The sequence below is a fragment of the Cylas formicarius genome, unplaced genomic scaffold (genome assembly GCF_029955315.1).
Source record: "Cylas formicarius isolate icCylForm1 unplaced genomic scaffold, icCylForm1.1 PGA_scaffold_3__17_contigs__length_32017465, whole genome shotgun sequence".
Lineage (NCBI taxonomy): Eukaryota > Metazoa > Arthropoda > Insecta > Coleoptera > Brentidae > Cylas > Cylas formicarius.
In genome coordinates this window covers 29,960,313-29,986,594 of record NW_026844326.1, presented here as the reverse complement: position 1 = coordinate 29,986,594, position 26,282 = coordinate 29,960,313, and the positions used below count along the sequence as shown (strand labels likewise).

Genomic DNA, 26,282 nt, shown 5'->3' with positions numbered 1-26,282 from the left:
CTTGAAAAAATATCACCAACAAGCAAACCTCTATGTTTTTGAAATGACACGTAACAATTACCACCTTAATTATGTAAAACGCATATAAAAAGCCATTTGTATGTTCAAATTATTTATTTTAAAACAAAAACTTATTTGCTTTGGGTATCAGACCACTCAAATTCCAAAGTATCGCTTTGGTCTAGCTTTTCCACGGAATACACGGTATACGGTATCTTGACCAGCTGATGTATACCGTGATGGACATCGATTTTGATGCTATGCTCCCTGTGCTTCAGGTATTTGTGGGCAAAAAATCTGAAATAAAGAACTTGGGTGCTTAACAAAAACGTTCATTCAGTGTCTAACCTGTTCAGCTCGTGCACGTGAGGATGCTTTAAATATTCTTTAATATCCATCCATTGGCACTTCTCGATTTCCCTATTACATTTATCGATGTCGAAAGAAATGGGCTTAAGGCTTACGACTATGTAGATGTCCGAACATCCGAACATGCCCTGGTGGACGTGTCTAAGTGTCAGCAACGAATCAAACTCCGTACGTATGTTCGTCTCTTCCATGACTTCCCTAATGGCGGCGTCCACTAAATTTTCACCCGGTTCCACATAACCGCCAGGTAATTTCCACATCGGTCTTTTGTAAAAGAATTTCTCTTGAACCACGAGCACCTGATCTTTGTCGTTCACGACCACCGCCCCCACCCCGATCATCGTGTGAGCGTAGTGAGGGATATTACTCGTTTCCGTGGTAGGCAGCCAGAGATACATTGTGACGTAATCATCTCTAGCGTGGTGATATTTAAATCCGTTTTTAGCGAGCACGGGCACCCAATCCGCTTGCTCTAAATGGACCCTGAACCAGATACCGCGCTTCTTCGTGTCCCTCCACAAAGTCAACGAATCTGGAACGATCCTAAAATTACGAAACCGTTCGTATACTTTACCACCGACATTGCGATACGATTATTACTTTTTAATTTTTTGGGGAACTCGCCGATATCGCAACTCTCCTGGTCCGACCATACCGTGATTCCCTCGAACCGATCGAGTTTCCCTTCGAACGTGTCGCCGTTCATCTTCGTCGAGTCCGAAGTACACCTGTGAAATACGGTCCAGTAAAAGTTACTTGAGCCCCGAGAACGGCTTACCTTTGTCGTTGGAAGCTCGCGTTACTCAAAATAAGCTTGACCGCTCGACGACGTTGCTGAAAATTACAAAACAGGCCCTGGCGAATCAATTTTTGAAGTACGCAGTTAACATAACCTACAACCATCGGTGGCGATCGCGGTCACATGGAGACTCTGCGCTATAACTCAATTAGAAATCCGCTCATTAAGATTATTTAGATTATATCGCTTCGTCGTTCGCGGAAAAACGGGTAATTATTTCAACGATTGTTAAATGATGTCGAATCTCGCGGAGGAACCGCGGATTAGCGGCCGACGTCGCTTCATGCCAACACTCGAGAGATGGCGACACCGGGAGAGCTTTAAAAAACACGAGAAATAACACGTCCGATGGGCTATACCATATATACGCTCTTGGTACAATATTACCGTATATTTTACGACGGAAAACACGAAAAGCGCGTTTTCACGGTGTATGGCTACCCTAAAAACGTATTCAAACAAATATTTAAAGGTAATCTGGCATTTTACGACTCTCATATTTACCTAGAGCAATTTTTCGTATCTTTATAAAACCGTAAACACACTAAACTATTAATCTGAATACAGGTTTGGATTCGAATGAAATAAAAGCGGCGAGTTAAAAAAATTGGGCGAACGTATCGCAGAAGGCGAAACAAACAAAAACGTTTTAGGGATTTTAAAAACGCGCCCCTATCGCGGCAGTCCCCCCGCACCGAGCGCAAATGCGCTGCCCCTCGCAGGGCGTTATTTTTCGGCCGCATTTTTTCAATTACCGCCCTGGATGGGGCGTTTGTCGAAAAGCAGTCGCGTTTTGCAGAAATATCTGTGATTTGGATTTGGAAGTAAGTGTAGTCATGGCGACGGTAAGTGTCAGCGGCGGGTTTGATTTTCTCCGGATCAAGTTGGCAAGCGTAATTTTTAGAGAAACGGGCATAGCAATAAGGCGTTCGAGTCTGCAGGCGATGAGGTGGACACGATAGACCTGTCGCGTGGGACAAGCACCGACGAAGACGTGAGTTTGCGCATCAATTGCGGCTAGTGGTTCGCCCAGTTGTTCCTTTAAAAAAATCCACCCATTAGTACAGAAATGAAAAAAAATTGTTTAATTTTGTCTGTCGATACTTCATAAAAACTTTGGACCTCGCCGTCTATCTATTTTTCGTTATTTTCGTCTGGGTTTCGTACATCGTTATGAAGTGGCCGAAATTTGCAGCTATCAACTTCAAATTTAGCACAGAAGTTAAAGTCTACATCCACATCTAAACTGTAAAAAAAAAAGATTTTTTGGGGGTATTCTTGACTTCCAGAGCAAAATTATTTTCTCGAAAACTGTTTAACGTTTCCGAATTGTCTCTTAAATGATTGATTCCTTTTTTTCTATGGTACGGCAGAGGTGTGCAGATATATTCTAAATTTTTTTTTTAACTGTTGTTCGTCAAATATACGTTTGTGTACCGGTCCGTATATATTTTAACCGCAGAACAAATCATTTTCGTTTAAGATGACCAGAATGTTCTGAAGGTCGAAATGACGGAAACTTCAACCAATAAATTTGTCAATTCGAAATAAAGCCTATTAATAAATAACGGACCAAATCCCAAGAACCACACCTGTAAAAAATATATTCTTTAAAAAGGTCCAAGTACTCTGTGAAATTATATAAAAAATTACTATTTTTGACGATTTGTGACTAAAATATAAAGTGTGTTACATCGTTGTAATCGGAATAAGATGTTCTATTATACATATATAATATACAGGGTGTCCCATTTAAGAAAAGATGACGTATGCTTACATGTCAGCAAATTGATAGTGTTTTGTTTTATACGTCACTTGGAAAAAAACTTGGCTACTAACCCTAGATTTTGTTTCTTTGTTTACCTTGATATCTCTTAGAACAAAAAAGTCAAAGTCAATTAAAATGTTATCAAGATAAATGAAACGCACGGTACAGTGTGTGTTGATTTGTCGATTATGGACAAAAAATCAAAAAGACCCTTAAAATTGCCGTTTTTGCGCGCAAATTTAGGTTCCAACTAGGAAAAGGAAAGAAACCCTTTTTAACGAACGAAATTTTGTTAACTTTGTCTCTACATTTTAATCCTTTCATTTTATAAAGCTATGTGCTATGTGCTAACCTTCAGTGTTACTGTAGTAGTGGGTATGTACAGTAGTGTTACTACCCAATCACATTTCACTTTTTTTTTCAACTTCGCCTGGTGCATGTTATTTAATACAATAAACAAATTACAGTATATAAAATAAATTTTGTCATATTACCATAAAATGATTAAAATTAGTATAATAAAACCACTTTAAAGGCGTCAGTTTTAGCGGAAAAAAATGTCTTCAACGTCAACCATAGCCATAACTCGGGCCGGTATTTTGCAATTTTTTAAGCTGTCTTAGAGCCGGCCAGTATACAACGTCTGCATTTCCTAATGGAGAGAGTATAAGAGAGTCACACAATTTAAGTCTAGATAAGTAGTTTTTAGGACTTCTGCAGTAAATAAGAACCAAAAAGCAAGAAAAGAAAGACACCTAAGTTTTTACATTTGTCGGCAAATTCAAGCGGAGCACCATTCAAGGAAAATTTCAGATCATTATACTGGATAATTTCCTCTTTTTTATTGCCAAAAAGAACAACAAATCATTTAATATCAGGCCACGGGAACTGAAGATTCTAGAAATCGCTTCAAGATCCTTATTTACGTCATTGAAAGAAAAAGCTACATCTTTGACCGAGAATGATAAGTATATTTGCATATCATCAGAATAACATTTATTTAGGTGCCCAGAGAAGTCAGACGTGTAACTCGAGAACAATAAAGTTTGCCTTGACGAATTCCTCTTAAAACTGGTAGAAAGTTAAGAACATATTACTTACCCACTACTTCATTGTCTTTAGTATACTAAATTTATCTCACAAAAGATGTTATCTTGCCATTATCAGCACGCATGCAGCTTCTAAGAAGGTTTGATTCTTTACTATGCGAAAATATAATGTCCTATATTCATTGATTTTGAAACAATACTTATCGACTCCTTTATACCCAATGTTAGACAAAATGCGCGATATTTCAAAATCTGCTAAAAATAACGCTAACAACTCATACATATTTGAAATATATAATGACAGTTAACTACGCCAGTTTTCATGGCAACATCTATCATGGCTAATTTGATTTTTGAAACAATACTTACTTTTGCACCCAATATTAGCTAAATTGCGCGATATTTCAAAATCTGCTAAAAATAACGCTAACAACTCATACATATTTGAAATATATAATCACAGTTAACTACGCCATTTTCCATGGCAACATCTATCATGGCTAATTTGATTTTTGAAACAATACTTACTTTTGCACCCAATATTAGCTAACTTGCGCGATATTTCAAAATCTGCTAAAAATAACGCTAACAACTCATACATATTTGAAATATATAATCACAGTCAACTACGCCAGTTTCCATGGCAACATCTTTCATGGCTAATTTGATTTTTGAAACAATACTTACTTTTGCACCCAATATTAGCTAAATTGCGCGATATTTCAAAATCTGCTAAAAATAACGCTAACAACTCATACATATTTGAAATATATAATCACAGTTAACTACGCCAGTTTCCATGGCAACATCTATCATGGCTAATTTGATTTTTGAAACAATACTTACTTTTGCACCCAATATTAGCTAATTTGCGCGATATTTCAAAATCTGCTAAAAATAACGTTAACAACTCATACATATTTGAAATATATAATCACAGTCAACTACGCCAGTTTCCATGGCAACATCTTTCATGGCTAATTTGATTTTTGAAACAATACTTACTTTTGCACCCAATATTAGCTAACTTGCGCGATATTTCAAAATCTGCTAAAAATAACGTTAACAACTCATACATATTTGAAATATATAATCACAGTCAACTACGCCAGTTTCCATGGCAACATCTTTCATGGCTAATTTGATTTTTGAAACAATACTTACTTTTGCACCCAATATTAGCTAACTTGCGCGATATTTCAAAATCTGCTAAAAATAACGCTAACAACTCATACATATTTGAAATATATAATCACAGTTAACTACGCCAGTTTCCATGGCAACATCTATCATGGCTAATTTGATTTTTGAAACAATACTTACTTTTGCACCCAATATTAGCTAAATTGCGCGATATTTCAAAATATGCTAAAAATAACGCTAACAACTCATACATATTTGAAATATATAATCACAGTTAACTACGCCAGTTTCCATGGCAATATCTATCATGGCTAATTTGATTTTTGAAACAATACTTACTTTTGCACCCAATATTAGCTAACTTGCGCGATATTTCAAAATCTGCTAAAAATAACGTTAACAACTCATACATATTTGAAATATATAATCACAGTCAACTACGCCAGTTTCCATGGCAACATCTTTCATGGCTAATTTGATTTTTGAAACAATACTTACTTTTGCACCCAATATTAGCTAACTTGCGCGATATTTCAAAATCTGCTAAAAATAACGCTAACAACTCATACATATTTGAAATATATAATCACAGTCAACTACGCCAGTTTCCATGGCAACATCTTTCATGGCTAATTTGATTTTTGAAACAATACTTACTTTTGCACCCAATATTAGCTAACTTGCGCGATATTTCAAAATCTGCTAAAACAACGATAACAACTCATACATATTTGAAATATATAATCACAGTCAACTACGCCAGTTTCCATGGCAACATCTATCATGGCTAATTTGATTTTTGAAACAATACTTACTTTTGCACCCAATATTAGCTAACTTGCGCGATATTTCAAAATCTGCTAAAAATAACGCTAACAACTCATACATATTTGAAATATATAATCACAGTTAACTACGCCAGTTTCCATGGCAACATCTATCATGGCTAATTTGATTTTTGAAACAATACTTACTTTTGCACCCAATATTAGCTAACTTGCGCGATATTTCAAAATCTGCTAAAAATAATGCTAACAACTCATACATATTTGAAATATATAATCACAGTCAACTACGCCAGTTTCCATGGCAACATCTTTCATGGCTAATTTGATTTTTGAAACAATACTTACTTTTGCACCCAATATTAGCTAAATTGCGCGATATTTCAAAATCTGCTAAAAATAATCCCAACAACTCATACATATTTGAAATCGGGAGAAAAAATGCAAGTTTCACTACAATATTTATTTTGTTTCACATAAAACTTGCAATGGATGGGAAACCGGGTGCGTTATCGTCATTGTTAATTTACACGTTTTCATTGGTAAAGCGACGAAACAAAGATTTTCTGTTGGTTGCAGAGCCGAACGCAGCCGGATCCCAACAATGCGGATCGGGCGACCTGGGGCAAGTCTATCGAATTTTTAATGTCTTGCATCGCCATGAACGTAGGCCTGGGCAACATCTGGCGGTTTCCGTTCGTCGCATACGAAAACGGAGGCGGGGCTTTCTTGATACCCTACATTTTGGTCCTCGTCCTGATGGGCAGGCCCATGTACTACTTGGAAATGTGCCTGGGACAGTTCTCCAGCAGGGGAAACGTTAAGATGTTCGAGAAGATGGCCCCGGCCTTAAAAGGTGACAGATGAACGATACATTTTCATCTTCAATTTTCCATTTTCCATTGCGCATTTAGGTTTTCAGATGGTTAAGTCTGTTCGTTACCATGAGGGAGTGGTAATTAAACTATAAAGTTTAACCACTCCCTCTCACGAATGAACAGGCTATACAGGGCGTTTTTTAATCAAATGTCAATAATTTTGGGGCCAGTTCAAAAAGAAAACTTTATATGAACATATTGCATAAGCGTCTTAACTCTTGAGATACCTACAGGGTGGTAAATTTTTCAAAAATAAAGCATATTATAATTACATTTAATTAATACATTTTAACGAAATTCTGCACACATGTACTGTGTATCGGAGACATTGTTTAGTGTACCACATTTTTCTAAAAAATATACCAGTGGCGGGCCTATTGAATTTCAACTGTCTATTTTGGCAGTCATGATACGTATTTTTGAAATCTTTGACTTCAGTTTTTAAATTCATTTCTTCGCTTGTTATTAATTTGTTATTAAATTGTTTGTTATTGTTATTTTAAAAAAGAATGATGGAGTTTACTAATGAGGAGTTCGCAGATGTGCGTTTTATGTATCGCCAGAAGCCAGGCGATTATATCAAGAACGCTTAATTAATTATTTATAAGGGACCCGTAGGACTATAAGAAGAAGCACTTTTAAATTTTATTGATGAAAATTCGGAACTTAGTACTGGAAAAATTGGACATAATACCCATATCATATTCCACCAGTTCAAGCAAGAAATACTGTTTACAAATGAAGCTATGTTTTGCAAAAAATTCTCTTGACTGTATTTTCTGCATTAAGAAGTTCTATCTCACGAAGCTGTCTGAATGCATTACGAATTGCTTCTTCTCTCAGTAGTTGGGCGAAATACAAGGGCTTTGATTCTCCCCCACAAAAAGAAGTCGCAAGGGGTCAGGTCCGGAGATCTGGGGGGGCAATATATAGGACCTTTATCTCCGATCCAGTTTTCGGCAGACACATTATTCAGCAAATTAGTAATGTCTCGTGCATTGTGAGGAGGTGCGCCGTCATGTTGAAAGTATAGCTCATTATTTTGCTGAAGTGGCAAAAAATGTAACTTTGTGTTATATCTCTTTAAAACACAATCGGTGAAACAGGTATTTGCCCATAAAAAAATTTCTATAGAGGCCCCTCTAATTTGGACCACCCTGTACAATTAAAACATCAAGAACAGTTTTCTGTAAATGTTTGGGTTGAAATTGTTGAGAATTACTGAATCGCACCTTTTTGGTGTTGCAGTAACCTCAACCGTGGCCCTCTAGGTTCTCAGATTTAAATAGTTCTCAGTTAACACTGTAGACGAGCTGAAAGATCGTATAGGAGCTTCCTGCGATTTAATAAAAAACACTGGAGGTATACTTCAGAGTCGCAGCAATATGAGGAAAAGAATTGAAGCGTGCGTCCTTCAAGATGGAGGACACTTTCAACCACTTATCTAGTTTTCATGTTCTACTTTTTTTCAAAAAGGTTGTTGTTAATTTATTAACAATTTCGTTAAAAATTATTAAGGGTAGATAGTGTTTTTTTAAAATTGTTTATTATTTATGTTGACCTGAGGTGGCTTTTGATGAAAATCCATTTAACAAAATAAATAAGAACTAAAAGTTCAGATTTTCACGAAATTATACAGGGTGCTTCAAAAAAATGTATACACACTTTGAACTTCCATAGAAAATTTATTTACCGTTCTACAAAGTTAAATTTCAGGAAAATAGAAAGCTGAAAGTCAAATGTAAATGAAACATAAATAACAAATGTTAATACTGTTCAAATTGGTGACCTGCAGCACCAATACAATTCTGAGTACGAGTCACCACTGATTCTGTACATCGTATCAAAACGTCCAATGAGATTTCTCTACACACTGCTTGAATCTCATTCCAAAGAATGTCTAGGTTACGTGGTTTACGTTTGTACACCTCATCTTTTACTGTGCCCCACAAGAAGAAATCCAGTGGTGTAAGGTCTGGAGACCGTGCTGGAAACTCGATTGGCCCCCTGCGTCCTATCCACCGGCCCGACAAATTTTGATCCAGGTAAGCTCGTACGTCCCTGTGATAGTGCGGCGGAGCACCATCTTGTTGAAAATAAAAATCATCATTACCGTATAATGCACGAATGGCAGGAAATATGCAATCAGCAAGCATTGTTAGGTAATTAATACCAGTTACAGTGTCTTCAAATCGAAAAGGTCCAATGAGTCCCCTTGAAGACAAACCGCACCACACATTTACACCAGACAAATTTACAGCTTTTTCAATTGTAATGTGAGGATTTTCTTCACCCCAGTAAACACAATTGTGCCTATTGACAGTTCCATTAAGTTTTAATTGGGCTTCATCCGACCAAATGATGCTACCCATAAATCCCGGTTCACGTATCACCATCTCCTGAATCCATTCACAAAATTGCAACCTTCGATCTGGATCATCGTCATTTAGCTGTTGGACCAGCCTTGGAACGTAAACACGATACTTGCCTCTCTTCAGAATGCGTAGCACGCTGCTAGCACTTACATCACTTTCACGTGCCCCTTGCCTTGAAGATTTGTTAGGAGAGCGTTGAAACAGTTCCAAGACTGCCGTTGATGACTCATCACTTGTAGCTGTTCGAGGCCGACCTGAATGACCTTTCTGCACATCACACACTGTTCCATGAACTTCGAATTTGTCTCGTATGCGTGTAATTGTTAATCTTGAAGGTGGTTCTGTATCATACTCCCTTCTCCACTTTGAACTTCATTTACATTCTCAAACTTCCAGTACCACTTAATAACCTGCTTACGTTCTTCAAAACTCAAACGTACGTTCCCCATGTTGATATTACAAATTCCAACTGATAATATAACATAGAGGGACGATTATGCTGGCACCTGGCGAAGAAATATAACATTAGCCTTGTAGAGCGGGAAAACTACAATACTTTAAAGTGTGTATACATTTTTTTGAAGCACCCTGTATATATTCACATTACAATTGTTTCGACAAAACCGTGTCTTTATCAAATGTAATATTTACAAACTACGTGCTACTATATGTACTGAAAAATGACAATAAAAACATAATTAAAGTTGTTGTGAGAATTTAAGTTTAATAATGGCTGTATGTAAAATATGTGTAGCATAATTAGAATCTAGACTATTGTTTTTCAACGCTCTTTTATGTTCGTTAATGCGTTTCTTGAGGGATCTACCTGGTTGTCCGATATTAATTTTAGGACAAGATCCGCATTTCAACCTGCGATTTTGGACATTTCGTTTTATTGATTTTTAAAAATTTTCCTATTGTGTTGCTAGTCCTGAAAGCTATTTTTAACCCACATTTTGACAAATGTTTTGAAACTTTTCACTGGGTTCGCCTATGTATGTAATTGTTTTAAATTGTTCACGTTCTGTATTAGGTTTCGGATAAATAGAGTTTACTGTTGTCTGGATTTGTTTTTTTATTCATAATTTTATCGATAATGGACGCCGTTGTTCAGTGCAATTTGTTTAATTTAATTTTCCGTTGAGAGTGGCGTATTAAGAGGTCTGTGTATAAAAGAGTGAAATGCAGCCATTTTGCGTGTATAAGGGTGATTTGAGCTGTTATGTATGACTGTGTCCGTGTGTATGGTAAATGCAAAAATCTCATTTGTTTTGCGCATTCGTAATAGTTAAGTCTAAAAAATTAATAGAGTTATCCTCTTCAATCTCGATAGTGAATTTTATGCGATATGAAATTTTATACGATACGAAATTCACTATCGAGATTGAACAGAATGCAACATAACAAGAAATGAAATTTATTTAGAAATGATTTCAGGTGGTGAGAATAATTTTATTTTAAGAGAAATCAGTGCGCTACTGGTGTATTTTTTTTTAAAAAAAAATATATATAAGGTTGTTCGGAAAGTCATTTCGTTTTTTCTCGTCAGAGGACTTAATTACGTTTTTTCGAAACCAACTTCGCACTTAAGCCGCATAACCATTATATGTCTTGAGAGCTGATATTGCAAGGCTTGTGTGTGAAAAAGTTCTATTAATTCTACGCAGTAGTTTTTGGTTGGTGCCCTTTTAAATATGGAGAGCAATAAGCAGCATTTTCGTCATATTTTACTTTTTTACTTCAGAAAAGGTAAAAATGCTGTCCAAGCGAGAAAAAAATTGACGGATGTGTATGGAGAAGGCGTGTTAACAGTACGCCAGTGCCAGAACTGGTTTGCAAAATTTCGATCCGGCAATTTTGATGTCGAAGATGCACCACGGTCTGGAAGGCCGGTCGAAGCTGACAAAGATGCGATAAAGGCATTAGTTGATGCAAATCGGCGAATAACCACACGAGAGATCGGTGAGAGATGAAATTTGTCGAATTTGACTGTTTATGGCCATTTGAAAGGCATGGGCTTAACCTCGAAGCTCGATGTGTGGGTGCCCCATGTCCTTACGGAGCGAAATTTGTGTCGTCGCGTTGACGTGTGTGATTCGCTCCTCAAACGTCAAGAAAATGATCCATTTTTGAAGCGGATTATTACTGGGGACGAAAAATGGGTTGTATGCAACAATGTTAAACGCAAGAGGTCATGGAGCAGAAAAGGTGAACCGGCTCAAAGCGTGTCAAAAGCCAACATTCACCAAAAAAAAGTGATTCTCTCCGTTTGGTGGGATGTCAAAGGAATCGTTTTTTTTGAGATTTTGCCGGAAAATACAACGATTAATTCAGAAGTCTATTGTCATCAACTAGACAAATTGAATGATTCACTTAAAGAGAAGAGGCCCGAATTAATCAACAGGAAGGGTGTAGTGTTCCACCAGGATAATGCGAGACCTCACACAAGTTTGGTCACTCGCCAAAAACTTTTACAGCTTGAATGGGACGTACTGCAACATCCACCATATTCTCCAGATTTGGCGCCTTCCGACTACTATTTGTTCCGGTCCCTGCAAAATTTTTTGGATGGCAAAACCTTTACCTCAAATGAAGATGTCAAAAACCACCTGAACCAGTTTTTTGCCAGCAAGGACCAAAACTTTTATGAGAGGGGAATTATGTTACTGCCAGAAAGATGGCAAAAGGTGTTGGACCAGAATGGCCAATATATAATTTAATAAAATATTTATTCATTATACGAAAACTGTCTTTCATGTTCCCCAAAAAAAACGAAATGACTTTCCGAACAACCCAATATATATTTTATATGAAGTTTTCAAAAATCGAAAATCGTCCCCTTATTATTATTGACATTCAATTAGAAAACACCCTGTATATCGGTCGATTTTAAGGGATCGGGTATGGCCAGCTGGTCGGCACAGCGTGCATCGCCACGTATTACTGCGCACTGATGGCGATTTCGCTTTTTTATCTCTACAATTCGTTCACATCGAGTCTGCCGTGGTCCACGTGCCAGGAGGAGTGGCGGAACGTCAGCTGGCTCGCGAACGTAACCTGCGTAGCGTCGAGCAGCTACGACGTAGCCGCCCTCAACGGTTCCGACACCATGAGCTCCGCAGAGATATTCTATAGGCGAGTTATAACATCTAACGTTTGGTTTATAGTCTGTTTCAATCTTTGTCGTGTTGGCTTTCGAAGGACCCTCCCCAATAAAACTTTAACGATGCTATTAAGGTCTGTTCATAGACATAAGAAAGTGACTGACTGATACGAATTAAGGAAAGGCCCGGGCAAGCTGTAAGAATGAAATATGGCCGAACAGGTCCGTACTTTGCTTAGAATTTAATTGTTTGGGGTTTTGTTAGGAAATATACTAAACAATATTTATTTATTTATGTATGTATTTATATTTAATTCTAAAATAAAATTACAAAATATTTTTATTACCCACGTTAATTACTTAAAATTGTTCACATAATATATCAGTATCACTATCGCTCTCATCGCCTGTTCTAATTATTATTTGTTCTATATTATTTGCAATATGGATATACGATTGTTCTGGTTTTTCTATATGTATAACAGAATTTGCCCAATATATATATATATATATATATATATATATATATATATATATATATATATATATATATATATATATATATATATATCTGCATCTATGTCAGGCCTGGAAATTTTGGGGCTAACCTCGTATAATGGACAGTTCTATTGTTTTTTTGTTCGTCCTTTTACAGGGTGGAAGTTTTAAACGAACGAGTGGACATCTCGGAGGGTATAGGCTGGCCGGAGTGGCGACTCACTGTCTGCCTGGTGATATCTTGGGCGACGACGTTTGCCGTTTGCGCCAAAGGTGTGCGCAGTTCGGGCAAGGCGTCTTATTTCCTAGCCCTGTTCCCGTACGTGATCTTGCTGACGCTGCTGGGACGGGCGGTCACTTTGGAAGGGTCAGGCAAAGGGATCATTTATTTCATAAACCCCGACTGGCCCAAACTTCTCGACGGCAAGGTACGCCCGGTTTTTCTAACCGCGCTTCCCAAAAAAGCGTTTTTTATTCATTATCATTTAATTATAACGTAGTATTTTTATTCCTTTGGGTATCCCGACACACCCAACGATAGCTAGCAAGTGATAACAGTAATAATAATAATAATAATAAATAGCGTTTATTAAAAAAAAAGAAACAGCATATGGTCGACACGATTTGCGATGGGGTAGGCGGAAATAAAATGTGTAAAATTTCTATATAATTTTATGTATTTAATGTATTTTATTTTTAAGTTTAAACTTTTCATTTAAAATTCCCTCTAGAAACAATATTTCAATTTCGAAACTAATATTTTAAGTTTCGCGCGTTCCTTAGACAGCTACCCAACACCCTGTATATTATTTATATATTTATTATGTTTAATAGAATATCTTATTCCAATTACAATGACGTAACACACTTTATATTTTTGACAAAATATGGAATTTTTATGCCGTGACTGACTACAACACAATAATTATGATACAAATTAAAGTAGAACAAAAACACTAAAAATGAAAAGACATAAAAGTAAAAAAATCTTTAACTATTCTAAATACTGCTGTATGTGACCACACTTTTCCTTAACACGTTTGTTATACACTCTAATTGTATGATGTCTTGCATTTAGTAACGTTTCCGGATTGTCTCTTAACTGATTGAAGTAACAATTCAACCATCAACATTGTTGATTGATAGTGTTTTGTTTTATACGTCACTTGGCAAAAAACTTTGCCACTGACCCTACATTTCGTTCTTGTTTACCTCGGCATCTCGAAAAAGAAAAAAGTTACAGCCAATTAAAATGTTATCAAGATAAATTGAATTCAAAGAAAAGAAAAGACAATATTGAAGTTTTGACTGACTAATATCTGATCTCTCCGTTCCATTTCTAAAACCTATAAATACTGAACCATTAGAACAAACACATAAGCATTGGTGCCAACGTTTCAGGTATGGTACGCGGCTGTCAGCCAGTGCTTCTTCTCGTTAAACATCGGGTTCGGGTCCGTGACGATGTACTCTTCGTACAACAGTTTCCGCCACAACGTTTACAGGTTACCCATTACCAATACGTTCGCATTTTGACCTAAAGAATGTTGCCCTAGGGACGCCATGGTGGTGACAACGCTGGACACCTGCACGTCGTTGCTATCGGGAACGATCATTTTCGGGATTCTGGGGAACCTCGCCCATAAAATGAACGTGGAGGTGAACCAAGTGATCAAATCCGGCGGAACCGGATTGGCGTTTATATCCTACCCGGAAGCGATCGCCAGGTTCGAGGTGGTACCCTGGGTAGGTTGCTACCTCTCTGTCACTTGATAACCGCTACGCTTTAGCCCTTCTTCTACAGCTGTTTGCCATCTTGTTTTTCTCCGTACTGTTCATCTTGGGCGTGGGCAGTTTGGTAGCGCTGCAGGGGTGCATCTCCACCGTCATCACCGATTCCTTTCCCCGTCTCAAGGTCTGGCACGTCTCCCTGGCAACCGTGGTCGGTAGTTTACTGGTCGGGTTGTTCTACGTCACCCCCGTAAGTAAGATTTTTTTGTAACTTGCCAACAGAAACGAACTATACTTAAACTTGTATTTAAACGGTGTATTTAATGACAGTTGTGGTTAAAGTGTCGAAGGTGATCAAAATTGATTACTTCTACAAAGTCGAAATGAATAACAACTGTGCCAGTTGACGAATTCCATAGAACAGATTCAAGAATTTTTTTGGTCTCATAAACAGTTTTTGAAAAATGATTTTTTTCGTAGACCCTTGCACGCGCAATTTTTTATTTTTTTAGAATACTTCCCGACCTCCCCCCCCCATTTTCAATAGGTTTCGTCACGGAGCAAAGCTGCATATATGTGGCAAATATGCTTGCTTCAAATTTCGGATACTTATTGTTTTTTATAACAAGGTCCAAAAAACAGTCGAAAATCGCGGAAAAAAGATGGATACCGGAGTCGGATCAGGGCCATTTCTTATAAGCCTATGTGCCTCGTGGATAGTGAAAAAGGATGCAAATTTCAATTTTGTAGCTCCAACGGTTCGAAAGTTATTCAGGAAAAACCAAAAAACGAGAACGGAGAACGGACAAACAGACAAAAAAACGGCGATCCCATAGGACCTATCGTTACCGAGATATAAAATTTTTATACCAGCGCAGATACTTTGGAAAATTCGATTTCATCGATTTTCGAAAGTAACAAGTGACATGACGAAATTTCCGAAGTCATCTGTAAGAAAAATTAAGAGAAGATGCTGGTTTTTAAGTGAAATAGTGTTTTAACTATATAATAAACGTGACGACAGTAGCGATAGTGACGATTTTTTAAGTGACTGATACTTTATTATTATTAACATATTTAATATTATGTATATTAATAATAATACGATGTAGAAATGTAATGAAATACTTATATATCTCGCTTGTTAGTGTAGGTAGATAAAGTCCTAGGACGGTGCTGGAATGGTTACTGGTGTTCTATAAGGATTTTTGAGTAATAAACAGTAGGCAAGGTTAATCACGGGGTCTTTTGTAAAAGCACTATATTCCTGGCCGAAGTATAACAGTTAATTCTAAAGAGTCACAATGATTAACAACTGTGTTGTAAGCGTCAAAACTTGTACAAAACTTGTGCCAGTTGTATTTGAATTAGAACTACGGAAACGAAAACAGTCATCGCCTTTTTAATTAGTTGATTTGTTCATTTTTGCTCGTTCGAAGGTATGTTTTCGTGTGTTGTAGGGCGGTCAGTGGATATTCACAATGGTGGACTTTTTCGGCGGCACTGCCATTTTTTATGTCCTCAACGTGATAGAAATCATATCCGTCTTCTGGTTTTACGGTAAGGCTGCTCATTAATTTTCAAAAAGAAAAAAAAAAGATTCAAAAATTCTTTGATTAATGTACAATACTGAAATAACCAATCGGCTTCCGGTTTTTAGATTTTTCGATTTTTAAAATTGATAAAAAAAATGTTGTCGCTTGTAATTTCAATTCCCGGTTTGGAAACATATACAAAGCCAGGCCGTGGCGACGCCCGCTTTTAGTCGGAATCGGGAGATTGTTTTCGTAAAAGGCGCGCTTAGAAATCCCATTAAAAGAAAGACCTAAGGGCTCGAACCGGCGTACGCTGCAAATTCGATTTTAATTCCGTCCCAATCATCTCCCCGTTTTGGTTTCGAGGACAGAAAAAAGCGGACGCTACTATTTCAGGGCTGGAGGAGTTTTGTTTGGACGTCGAGTTTATGCTGAAAAGAAAGACGAACTTCTATTGGCGGATATGCTGGTGCCTCTTAATCCCGATCACTCTCATCGCCGTCTTCTTTTATTTCGTCACCACTATACAAGAACTGACCTACGAGGACAAAAGCTATCCGACGAGGGTCATAGGTAACGAAGCTCTACAAATAAAGATTCTTTTTTTTGTTGCCCTGGATATCTGTGAAAATTTTTATGTTTTCAAGTGTCCAGATCACGAATATACAGGGTTTTTCACTTAAAACTCCGCACGCCAATAAGTCCAAAACGAAAAGAAATATTTAATTTATGTAAAAAGTAGTCAAAGTGTGGCGTCAAGTAGATATTTCCTAAAGTTTAAAAAATTCGACGCCTGCAAAGAGCTGGGCGTCGTGACGCGTCGAAAAATTATCCGATTGCAGAGACTTTGGAAATACGCGCATACAAAAGTACATATTATTTAAAAACTTTTTTGTTATTTACTCAAACTTATTTACTTTACCCGTTTCTAAGTTATACCGATTTAAAGTAAACATTTCTTGATTAATAAAAAATGTGATTAACGCTTATTTTTACAAGTATGCCATGAATGTTAACAGATGAGCTTGGGTCACTTGTAGGAGAGTCCTTCTTGTGATAGCGGCACACGCTGCACTAATTTTGTTAATGAGATCAGCCATATCTTCAATAGGTTCTTCATAGATAACGTTTTTTAGGTAGCCCCAAAGAAAATAATCTGGTGGTGTAATGTCCGGGGACCTCGCCGGCCACCTTACCGGTCCATTAGTACCAAACTATCTATTGGGATATTCTCGGTTCAAATACCTCGTTACTATTTGGGCATTATGTGCAGGCGCTCCATCCTGCTGTAGCCACATATTCATTCTAGTGTCAAGAGGCACTTCTTCTAATAGTTCCGGAAGTGTAGTTTGAAGAAATCTTAAATAGCGATCTGCATTCAAAATTCCTTCGTAAAAGTAAGGTCCAATAAGGAATCCATTTAATATGCCGCACCAAACATTGATACTAAAAATTCGTTGGTTACCTCTTTCTGTAATCCAACGAGGATGGTTTTCGGACCAAAAACGACAGTTGTGTCTATTAACGATTCCATTATTTTGAAATCGACTTTCGTCGCTCCATAAAATTTTCGAGAGAAAATTTGCATCTTGGCTATACAAATCGGACAATGTCGCTAAGAAATATATTCTTCTAGCATAATCGCCTGGTTCTAGTTTATGAACTAGTTTACTTTTGTACGGATGAAAAGAGTTTCTATGTAGCATTCTCCACGAAGAACTTATGGTAACACCGGTATTTTCTTTTATCTCTGATAGGGATATCTTGGGGTTATTATCAACCTGCTGAATTACAGCAGCAGTATTTTCATGATTTGTAGCCGTCCTGTTCCTATCTCTTTTAGGTTTTATGAAGCTGCCAAATTCTCTTAAGTTTTTACATAAACTTGAAAAGGTTTTTGCATCGGTTACTCTTCTATGCGGATAACGCCGTGCGTAAACTCTTTTTGCTTCTCTACAATTGCATCTGCATTCTCCAAACACCAGTAACATGTCTACTTTTTCCTCATTGCTAAATTGCACCATTTTCACATAATAATTCTTAGTTTTTTTTAAACCGAACAAATTTGGATATTTCTTGTGACAAAATGTGACAATTTTTTGATACAGCAATCACAACTTACGTTTGTAATTGCACTTAAAACAACTGCGATAACAATGGTTGCCATAGTAACTAACATTCATGGCATACTTGTAAAAATAAGCGTTAATCACATTTTTTATTAATCAAGAAATGTTTACTTTAAATCGGTATAACTTAGAAACGGGTAAAGTAAATAAGTTTGAGTAAATAACAAAAAAGTTTTTAAATAATATGTACTTTTGTATGCGCGTATTTCCAAAGTCTCTGCAATAGAATAATTTTTCGACGCGTCGCGACGCCCAGCTCTTTGCAGGCGTCGAATTTTTTAAACTTTAGGAAATATCTACTTGACCCCACACTTTGACTACTTTTTACATAAATTAAATATTTCTTTTCGTTTTGGACTTATTGGCGTGCGGAGTTTTAAGTGAAAAACCCTGTATATATATATATATATATATATATATATATATATATATATATATATATATATATATATATATATATATATATATATATATATATATATATATATATATATATATATATATATATATATATATATATATATATATATATATATATATATATATATATATATATATATATATATATATATATATATATATATATATATATATATATATATATATATATATATATATATATATATATATATATATATATATATATATATATATATGGAAGCATTGAATGTGCTCTTATTTTTATGATTTTCACAAATCATATAATTTGAACAATAATCAGCTTTTTATTCATTAAAATCGCCTCAGTCACGATTAGGCTTCTGCACAACTTTTTCGCGTATACAAACATCACGTGATCCCTACTCTTAGCGGTCCCAGCCCTTTGCCCTGCAGAACAGCTGAGATCTCAGTTATTCGATAATACGAAGTACCTACACGTCAATCTAAATAAGTTCTTATGAGTTAATATTTCGTTTCAATTACTGAATATATATTTAAATATACATTTGTTTTGTCTTTTAAAATATAGTTCGTCAAGAAGAAAGTGTAAATATAGTACTGTAGTAGTAGTAATAAAATGAACTCAGTGACGTAATACGTGATCTCTATTTATGATAACAAGGATAAGAATTGTGAGCCTCAGGATTGAAAGAAAAAAATTTATTGGCCCCACCAGTCACAATTACGACATACAGGTCACGAGAGAAAGAGTTATTGCAATATTTTAGTGAAGATGAAGGTCTGGTGTACTGTAAAAATATCTCGAAGCTACTTTTAGACATGGGTTTAGCAGCATACAAACCTACTGAGTTGCGACTTTTCATTGCATTTATTAGCATGTTACAAACATAGAGAATGTATACAATATAATATGGAGTAACAATTTTACAAAACAGTATGGAAAACATGCAATATATTTGGACACACACTAAAGCTGAACGAAGATTATCATAGAAGATTCAGTAAAATCATATTCAATTAAATTCTTTAAAAATATTTCAGGTTCAAGCTGCTAACTTCTCAAATAATTTGATTTTCAATGTTATTCTTCTTATTTTTACTTATAATTACTTTCCATTGTTCGATTTTACTATTACATTTTTCTATTATGCTATATTTAATTTATCAATGTATTTATAACTTCCTATTTAGTTTTCAATTTAAACATTTAAGAGGTTAAGCGGAGTAGCTTTTGCTAGCCTTCGCCCCTTCTCTACTGTATATTTGTGTATAATAGGCAATTTATTATTATTAGTATTATTATTGTTTCTTAAACAAAAGAAGAAAAAATGACAGCTTTTTGATGATCAATAGTTTATTTTTACTAATAACCAGGTTGTTTTGGTCAGTTGTCGAATTTAATTTATTTATTTTTTCATTTTTTCATTTATTAGCTTCTTACATAGAGAATGTATACAATATAATATGGAATAACAATATTGAAAACGTACAATATATATGGACACACATTAAAGCTGAACGAAGAATATCAATGGGGAGAACATAGAAACTTATCACCGAAAGCTAAGGGTTGGAGGGATTAATCACCCGACTATACCGGGTGACACAAGACAGTGGGAACGCTCTATAACTTTTAAACGGCTTGAGACAGCTATTTAAAATTTGCAAAGGTTATTATAGGCTGAAGTAACTTTCGGATTTTAAATGTCACAACCTACATTTTTTTGCATTTTTCGACTCAGGAGATCGTACTACGTTTTTTTTTTAATTTTTCAAAATTGTGTCTAGGAGGCTGTAACCATCATAAATACTATTTATGGGGTCACCTGACCATATGAAAAATTGTGAATGAAACTTTTCTATATTTGCCAAATGGCAAATAGCATTGAATGTAATGAACTAGTAATTTTTTAGGATAACTTAGTATTTTCAAATAGCACCCCAGTAGGAAGAAAAACTTTTTAAAATTGATACTTTTTCTGAAACATTTTTACACCAAAATTATTATGTTGGATGTTAGATCGAAATTTTCGGAACTGAAAATCCTTACCCTGCTAAGCGCTTATATACTTAATTGCCTAGTTTGGACTTACGAGAATCAAACAGATTTTTTACATGTGAATGACGATTTCTTCCGTCATAATGTGACTAGACTCCCCAATAAAAGAGATCAAAAACTTAGTCAAATACTTTTTTATACTTTGCAGCTTGGAGGAATTTAGAAACTCCTCTTTTGCAACCATAAGGCTAGGAAAATTTCGTGGTAAAGTCTGTTCATAGATATAAGAAAATGACTAACTGATACGAATTAAGGAAAGACCCGGGCAAGCTGTAAGAATGAAATATGGCCGAACAGGTCCGTACTTTGCTTAGAATTTAATTATTTGTGGTTTTGTTAGGAAAGATACGAAACAATATTTATTTATGTATGTATTTATGCTTGAATCTAAAATAAAATTTCAAATGATATTTATTACCTACTTAAATTACTTAAAATTTTTCACATAATACATCAGTATCACTATCGCTATGGATACACGATTGTTCTGCTTTTTCTATGTGTTTAACAGAATTTGCCCCACTTTGTGGAGGGATGTTAAAAACTTCGGGTTCTAAAGTTTTGGGGACATTGGAGTTAACACGGAGAAAAACATTGTTGCGACGAATGGCCCTAGATGTTTTGCATAAATATCACAGACGTATGCCTTGTGTAGGTTCAAGCTTTGTAGAACCACAATTAATTGCTTTTTGGTATAATTTTCGTGAAAATAAATGTCTTTATTATACATGTAGTTTGGATTGTTGCTTTTGTGTCAGATGAGGAAGGGGTTTTAGTCAACTGTCTACTGTGATAACTTGCATTGTCCATTACAATGACGCTATTAGGGGGAATGTTTGGAACTAGTTTGTTTTTAAACCAACTTTCAAATAAATCAGCGGTGGTGTCTTCGTGGTAATCCAGAGAAGAATCTTTAATATTTTTTGCAGACAGAGAAAGTCCGTTTGGAATCCAACCATCTTTAGAGCCAAATAGTTATTCCTTTACCTATTTTTTATGGCGCGATTGTTTTACACTTATCAGTTGAGTCAACCCAACCCTTTTACGGGGTATAATAAGTGTCGAACCAGGTTTCATCCAAGTAAATAATTGACCTTGGTCGTTCTCTGTAAAATCCTATTTTTTCTAGATAGTCGCCATTTCCGCACGCTTTGTTCCTCGTATAACTGGTAAATTTTACGCCGTATTATATCTTGATCACTTTCATCTACACTCGAGAAAATGTCAGCATCGCTTCTTTTTTTCCTCGCTGAAATGGGATTATTCACAATTTTATATATAGTTGACGTTGGAATTTTCGTCAATGTGGCCGTTTCTTCTAAAAATGCTTGCTTGCTGGCACCACGTTCAATGAGAGTCCAATAAACATTGTTTATAACTCCCTTAGTCTCAATAGAATAGTGTTTTCTACATTTGGGCGGGAGCATCTCCTGAGATACACTAGACTCGCACATATTTTTCATAATTCGCACACGATTCACGCTGTATTACACACGAAATATGAATGATTACTAATAAACTTAAACTGAGTAGTATACCAAACCAAAGAATATTAAACACAGGTAGATATAAAATTATTTTCTATTACGGACTACAATTTTACCTGAATTTAAATGCCTAACCTTTAGGTAATAATGTTGTTGCATTGTATGTTAATGACCACCCTTGGATAATCCCATTCAAAAGCAATTGGTCACTTTCTCATATATATGAACAGACCATACTTTCAGTATTATTTTGTTGAGTGTATTATTGGGTTGTTCGGAAAGTCATTTCGTTTTTTTTGGGGAACATGAAAGACAGTTTTCGTATAATGAATAAATATTTTATTAAATTATATTTTGGCTATTCTGGTCCAACACCTTTTGCCATCTTTCTGGCAGTAACATAATTCCCCTCTCATAAAAGTTTTGGTCCTTGCTGGCAAAAAACTGGTTCAGGTGGTTTTTGACATCTTCATTTGAGGTAAAGGTTTTGCCATCCAAAAAATTTTGCAGGGACCGGAACAAATAGTAGTCGGAAGGCGCCAGATCTGGAGAATATGGTGGATGTTGCAGTACGTCCCATTCAAGCTGTAAAAGTTTTTGGCGAGTGACCAAACTTGTGTGAGGTCTCGCATTATCCTGGTGGAACACTACACCCTTCCTGTTGATTAATTCGGGCCTCTTCTCTTTAAGTGAATCATTTAATTTGTCCAGTTGATGACAATAGACTTCTGAATTAATCGTTGTATTGTCCGGCAAAAGCTTAAAAAAAACGATTCCTTTGACATCCCACCAAACGGAGAGCATCACCTTTTTTTGGTGAATGTTGGCTTTTGACACGCTTTGAGCCGGTTCATCTTTGCTGCTCCATGACCTCTTGCGTTTAACATTGTTGTATACAACCCATTTTTCGTCCCCAGTAATAATCCGCTTCAAAAATGGATCATTTTTTTGACGTTTGAGGAGCGAATCACACACGTCAACGCGACGACACAAATTTCGCTCCGCAACGACATGGGGCACCCACACATCGAGCTTCGAGGTTAAGCCCATGCCTTTCAAATGACCATAAACAGTCGAATTCGACAAATTTAATCTCTCACCGATCTATCGTGTGGTTATTCGCCGATTTGCATCAACTAATGCCTTTATCGCATCTTTGTCAGCTTCGACCGGCCTTCCAGACCGTGGTGCATCTTCGACATCAAAATTGCCGGATCGAAATTTTGCAAACCAGTTCTGGCACTGGCGTACTGTTAACACGCCTTCTCCATACACATCCGTCAATTTTTTTCTCGCTTGGACAGCATTTTTACCTTTTCTGAAGTAAAAAAGTAAAATATGACGAAAATGCTGCTTATTGCTCTCCATATTTTAAAGGGCACCAACCAAAAACTACTGCGTAAAATTAATAGAACTTTTTCACACACAAGCCTTGCAATATCAGCTCTCAAGACATGTAATGGTTATGCGGCTTAAGTGTGAAGTTGGTTTCGAAAAAACGTAATTAAGTCCTCTGACGGGAAAAAACGAAATGACTTTCCGAACAACCTTATATTATTATTATTATTTAAATTTATACTTATTCTTTTTTCTTATAAAGAAGTAATACCACTTTATTTTATATTCACAACCCAAATTGACAAAAGGGCAACAACCGAACACGCCAAAGTAGTAGGATTGAATTTGCATTTAAAAATTCAGAGAAAAATTAGCATATAGCTCTTGTAGGAAATTTTATGAAAGCATGTTTTGTGAAATGTTTCCTACGTTTTTCCGATAAATAGCCATCGTCACGTAAACTTAAAAAAAACCATTACGATAGCACGCAATTTTTTCTATTTAGATCTAATCCTTTGCCACACTGTTGCGCCACCCCGTATATATTTTATTTAGGTTTATATTTATTACCTTTTTCCCATTTAAGTCGACGTTTTCAGTTTGGGGTTGGGTGCTGCTGGCGTTTGGCAACGTCCAGCCGCTGGTTTGGTTCGGTATCGAACTACTGCGGAGAAGACGAAGATATAACATGACCGCGAAAGACGTAGGACGCTCAATTCCAGGCGTCTGACCGCGAGTTACAACTTTTGATATTTTTTGCAGACATTAAAATCGTTGTTCGAGCATACCGGCTGGGGACCGAGGGATCCAGCCGAAAAAGCCGACTGGTTGGAGTTTAAAAGTTTGCAGAGGACAACGAGGGCGCTGAAGTTGAGAGGAAAACTAGCCGATAAACTGTGCAGTCTGATAGGCAGATGATGCGTTATAGCATAATATATATTTTTTTAACCTACACGGGAATATTTTTTCTTTTTTTTATTTCCTGTATCTACGAGACCCTGTTCTCCTCCTTTGCGATGCTTTTTGAGTTATGCTTTTTAATCTTCAATAGGTTCCGAGCTAATAACAATAATGCTACTTTTATTTTCTATGCAGACAATTTTTTTAACAATTTGCATTGGAATTATCCAATAAAAAAATGACAAATACAGACCAAAAGTATAGAGACATTAAAAAAAGTATAAGGTTATGTCAAAAAATTTTTTTATAGTGTATAAAGATTCTTGGAGTGGATTCTGCGTTAATCTTATTTTAAAAGTTGTTGAAGAGTCACATTTTACGTCATCAGGAAGGCGATTAAAGACTTGCAGCCCCAGTATACAGGGTGATCCAGTTGAAATTTTACATTTTAAAGAATTTTGTTTTGCTAACTGGTTTATTTTGTGTAAAGTAAAAGGGAATAGCTTTTTTTTGATACCCGTATGTACAAGACCCTTCTCTCCTCCTTTCAGGCTATTCAATTGTTTTTAACATTATTTTTGTGTCTTGCTTTTTATCCTCCAATAATAATACTACTTTTATTTTTGATGCAGACAATTTTTTTGAACAATTTGTACAATGACAAAGGTATAGAGACACTAAAAAAATTGAAGGTTATATTAAAAAAATGTTTTCATTGTATAAAGATTTTTGAAGTAGATACCGCTTTAATCTTATTTTAAAAATTGGGAAACTACCTTATCCCAGAAACTTTATTTTAATGTTGTATACACAGTGTGCGAATATCAACTTTCTTATTTTCGAACATCTGGTATATTACTTCAATTTTTAATTCTATACAAACATTTTTTTTTTGACATTTTTAATTTTTGATGTCAACTTATTCATTGGGAAGCATTTATTGTTGTACTTGAGTAAGTTTTGTTGTAAACAAAAGACTCGAATAACGGATTTCATCAGAAATTTCTATAAATATTAATACAGGGTGCGCGGAAAAAAAGATTAATAATGAAATTAAAAAAACTGTCAAATATACATTTTTTATAATCTTGTCATGTTTAGCATTAAAAATTACTTTTTGAAATATTTTCTTTTGAACATTTGTTCATCACAAGTAATATGCTGTTGCTATTTAAGTTCAGTTAGTGTAAGGTGGCTATGACAGCGTTTGCGCAAAACAAGTGCTAGATCGCTGCCACTATGATTAACCATTTCACAGTTGACCATAATTTTGATGGTGCGCTTATGATGATCCAAAGATTATGTATGCTTTATTTATAGACAATAAGACCAGATACGTGATAAATATCTGATACCTTCTATTATCCGACGTTTCTCGCCAGTTGACGGTTTATGTTTGTAAATTAAATCTTTAAGTGTCTGAATAGTAAAAAATGTAGGGGACTTAAGTCTGGGCTCGTTGGAGGCCGGGCGTAACCACCATTCTCTCCAATCCATACTGTCCATTTAGATAGGTGCTATTTCTTGACTTCTGTGGTAACGAGCTCCGTCCTGCTGCCAAATTAAATTTTTGCCGTTCCCTTTCAGGCACTTCATCTTCAACAAAGGGTTGGGTAATATTTATAAGCTCCAAGTAGCGTTGGAACTTCCAAATGGGATACCATACTTTGATAAAAGTTCTACCGGATCTTGTAATTTCCATATGTTTTTTATTATTATTGTTGCTCCAATAATGGGTATTTTTCCTATTAAAAATATTAGTTGGGATTGTAAATATGGACTCATCTGTCCAAATAATATTAGCAAATATATTTCCTGAAAAGTGTCTCTCTGATGTTGTACAGAATTTTTAGGACTTCCAGTTGTTTATTTGAAGGCACGTTCGAAGCGTTGTTCTTTTGACATTTAGATCTAAAGACGCATTTCGGGTTCAA

General features: G+C 35.8%; 2 protein-coding genes across 7 annotated transcripts; one reads left to right on the top strand and one right to left on the bottom strand.

Moving 5' to 3' along the window:
* Window positions 1-106: 106 nt before the first annotated feature.
* LOC132699423 (nucleoside diphosphate-linked moiety X motif 6) lies at window positions 107-1,610 on the bottom strand. Of its 4 annotated transcripts, none has more exons than XM_060666117.1 (5): window positions 1,267-1,610; window positions 1,148-1,203; window positions 970-1,097; window positions 349-901; window positions 107-297 (listed from the first exon to the last, which is right to left on the bottom strand). In XM_060666117.1, exons 1-5 carry the CDS (start codon window positions 1,270-1,272, stop codon window positions 132-134), a joined length of 909 nt encoding a protein of 302 aa, XP_060522100.1. In that variant the 5' UTR covers window positions 1,273-1,610; the 3' UTR covers window positions 107-131. The 4 variants fall into 4 exon arrangements, with proteins under 4 accessions (XP_060522100.1, XP_060522102.1, XP_060522099.1 ...); XM_060666119.1 differs by having other exon boundaries at window positions 349-912; window positions 1,267-1,609; XM_060666116.1 differs by having other exon boundaries at window positions 1,148-1,607.
* A 299-nt stretch (window positions 1,611-1,909) lies between these two features.
* Window positions 1,910-24,394, top strand: LOC132699157 (sodium-dependent nutrient amino acid transporter 1-like). 3 transcript variants are annotated; one of them, XM_060665703.1, is made up of 12 exons: window positions 1,910-2,013; window positions 2,073-2,162; window positions 6,493-6,769; window positions 12,061-12,301; window positions 12,925-13,195; window positions 14,169-14,272; window positions 14,324-14,513; window positions 14,572-14,748; window positions 15,959-16,058; window positions 16,430-16,606; window positions 24,048-24,151; window positions 24,211-24,394. In XM_060665703.1, exons 1-12 carry the CDS (start codon window positions 2,005-2,007, stop codon window positions 24,364-24,366), a joined length of 1,896 nt encoding a protein of 631 aa, XP_060521686.1. In that variant the 5' UTR covers window positions 1,910-2,004; the 3' UTR covers window positions 24,367-24,394. The 3 variants fall into 3 exon arrangements, with proteins under 3 accessions (XP_060521686.1, XP_060521688.1, XP_060521687.1); XM_060665705.1 differs by lacking the exon at window positions 24,048-24,151; XM_060665704.1 differs by lacking the exon at window positions 2,073-2,162 and having other exon boundaries at window positions 1,997-2,013.
* Window positions 24,395-26,282: the final 1,888 nt, after the last annotated feature.

Bases quoted from the DNA above. Each gene is read 5' to 3' on its own strand.
- LOC132699423 (XM_060666116.1), bottom strand. From the start codon at position 1,272: ATGGTTGTAGGTTATGTTAACTGCGTACTTCAAAAATTGATTCGCCAG. The intron at 1,098-1,147 runs GTAAGCCGTTCT...CGTATTTCACAG, and splicing joins GCGAGCTTCCAACGACAAAG to GTGTACTTCGGACTCGACGA. The intron at 298-348 runs GTTAGACACTGA...TCTTTATTTCAG, and splicing joins CACGTGCACGAGCTGAACAG to ATTTTTTGCCCACAAATACC.
- LOC132699157 (XM_060665703.1), top strand. The intron at 6,770-12,060 runs GTGACAGATGAA...GTCGATTTTAAG, and splicing joins GATGGCCCCGGCCTTAAAAG to GGATCGGGTATGGCCAGCTG. The intron at 13,196-14,168 runs GTACGCCCGGTT...CCAACGTTTCAG, and splicing joins CCAAACTTCTCGACGGCAAG to GTATGGTACGCGGCTGTCAG.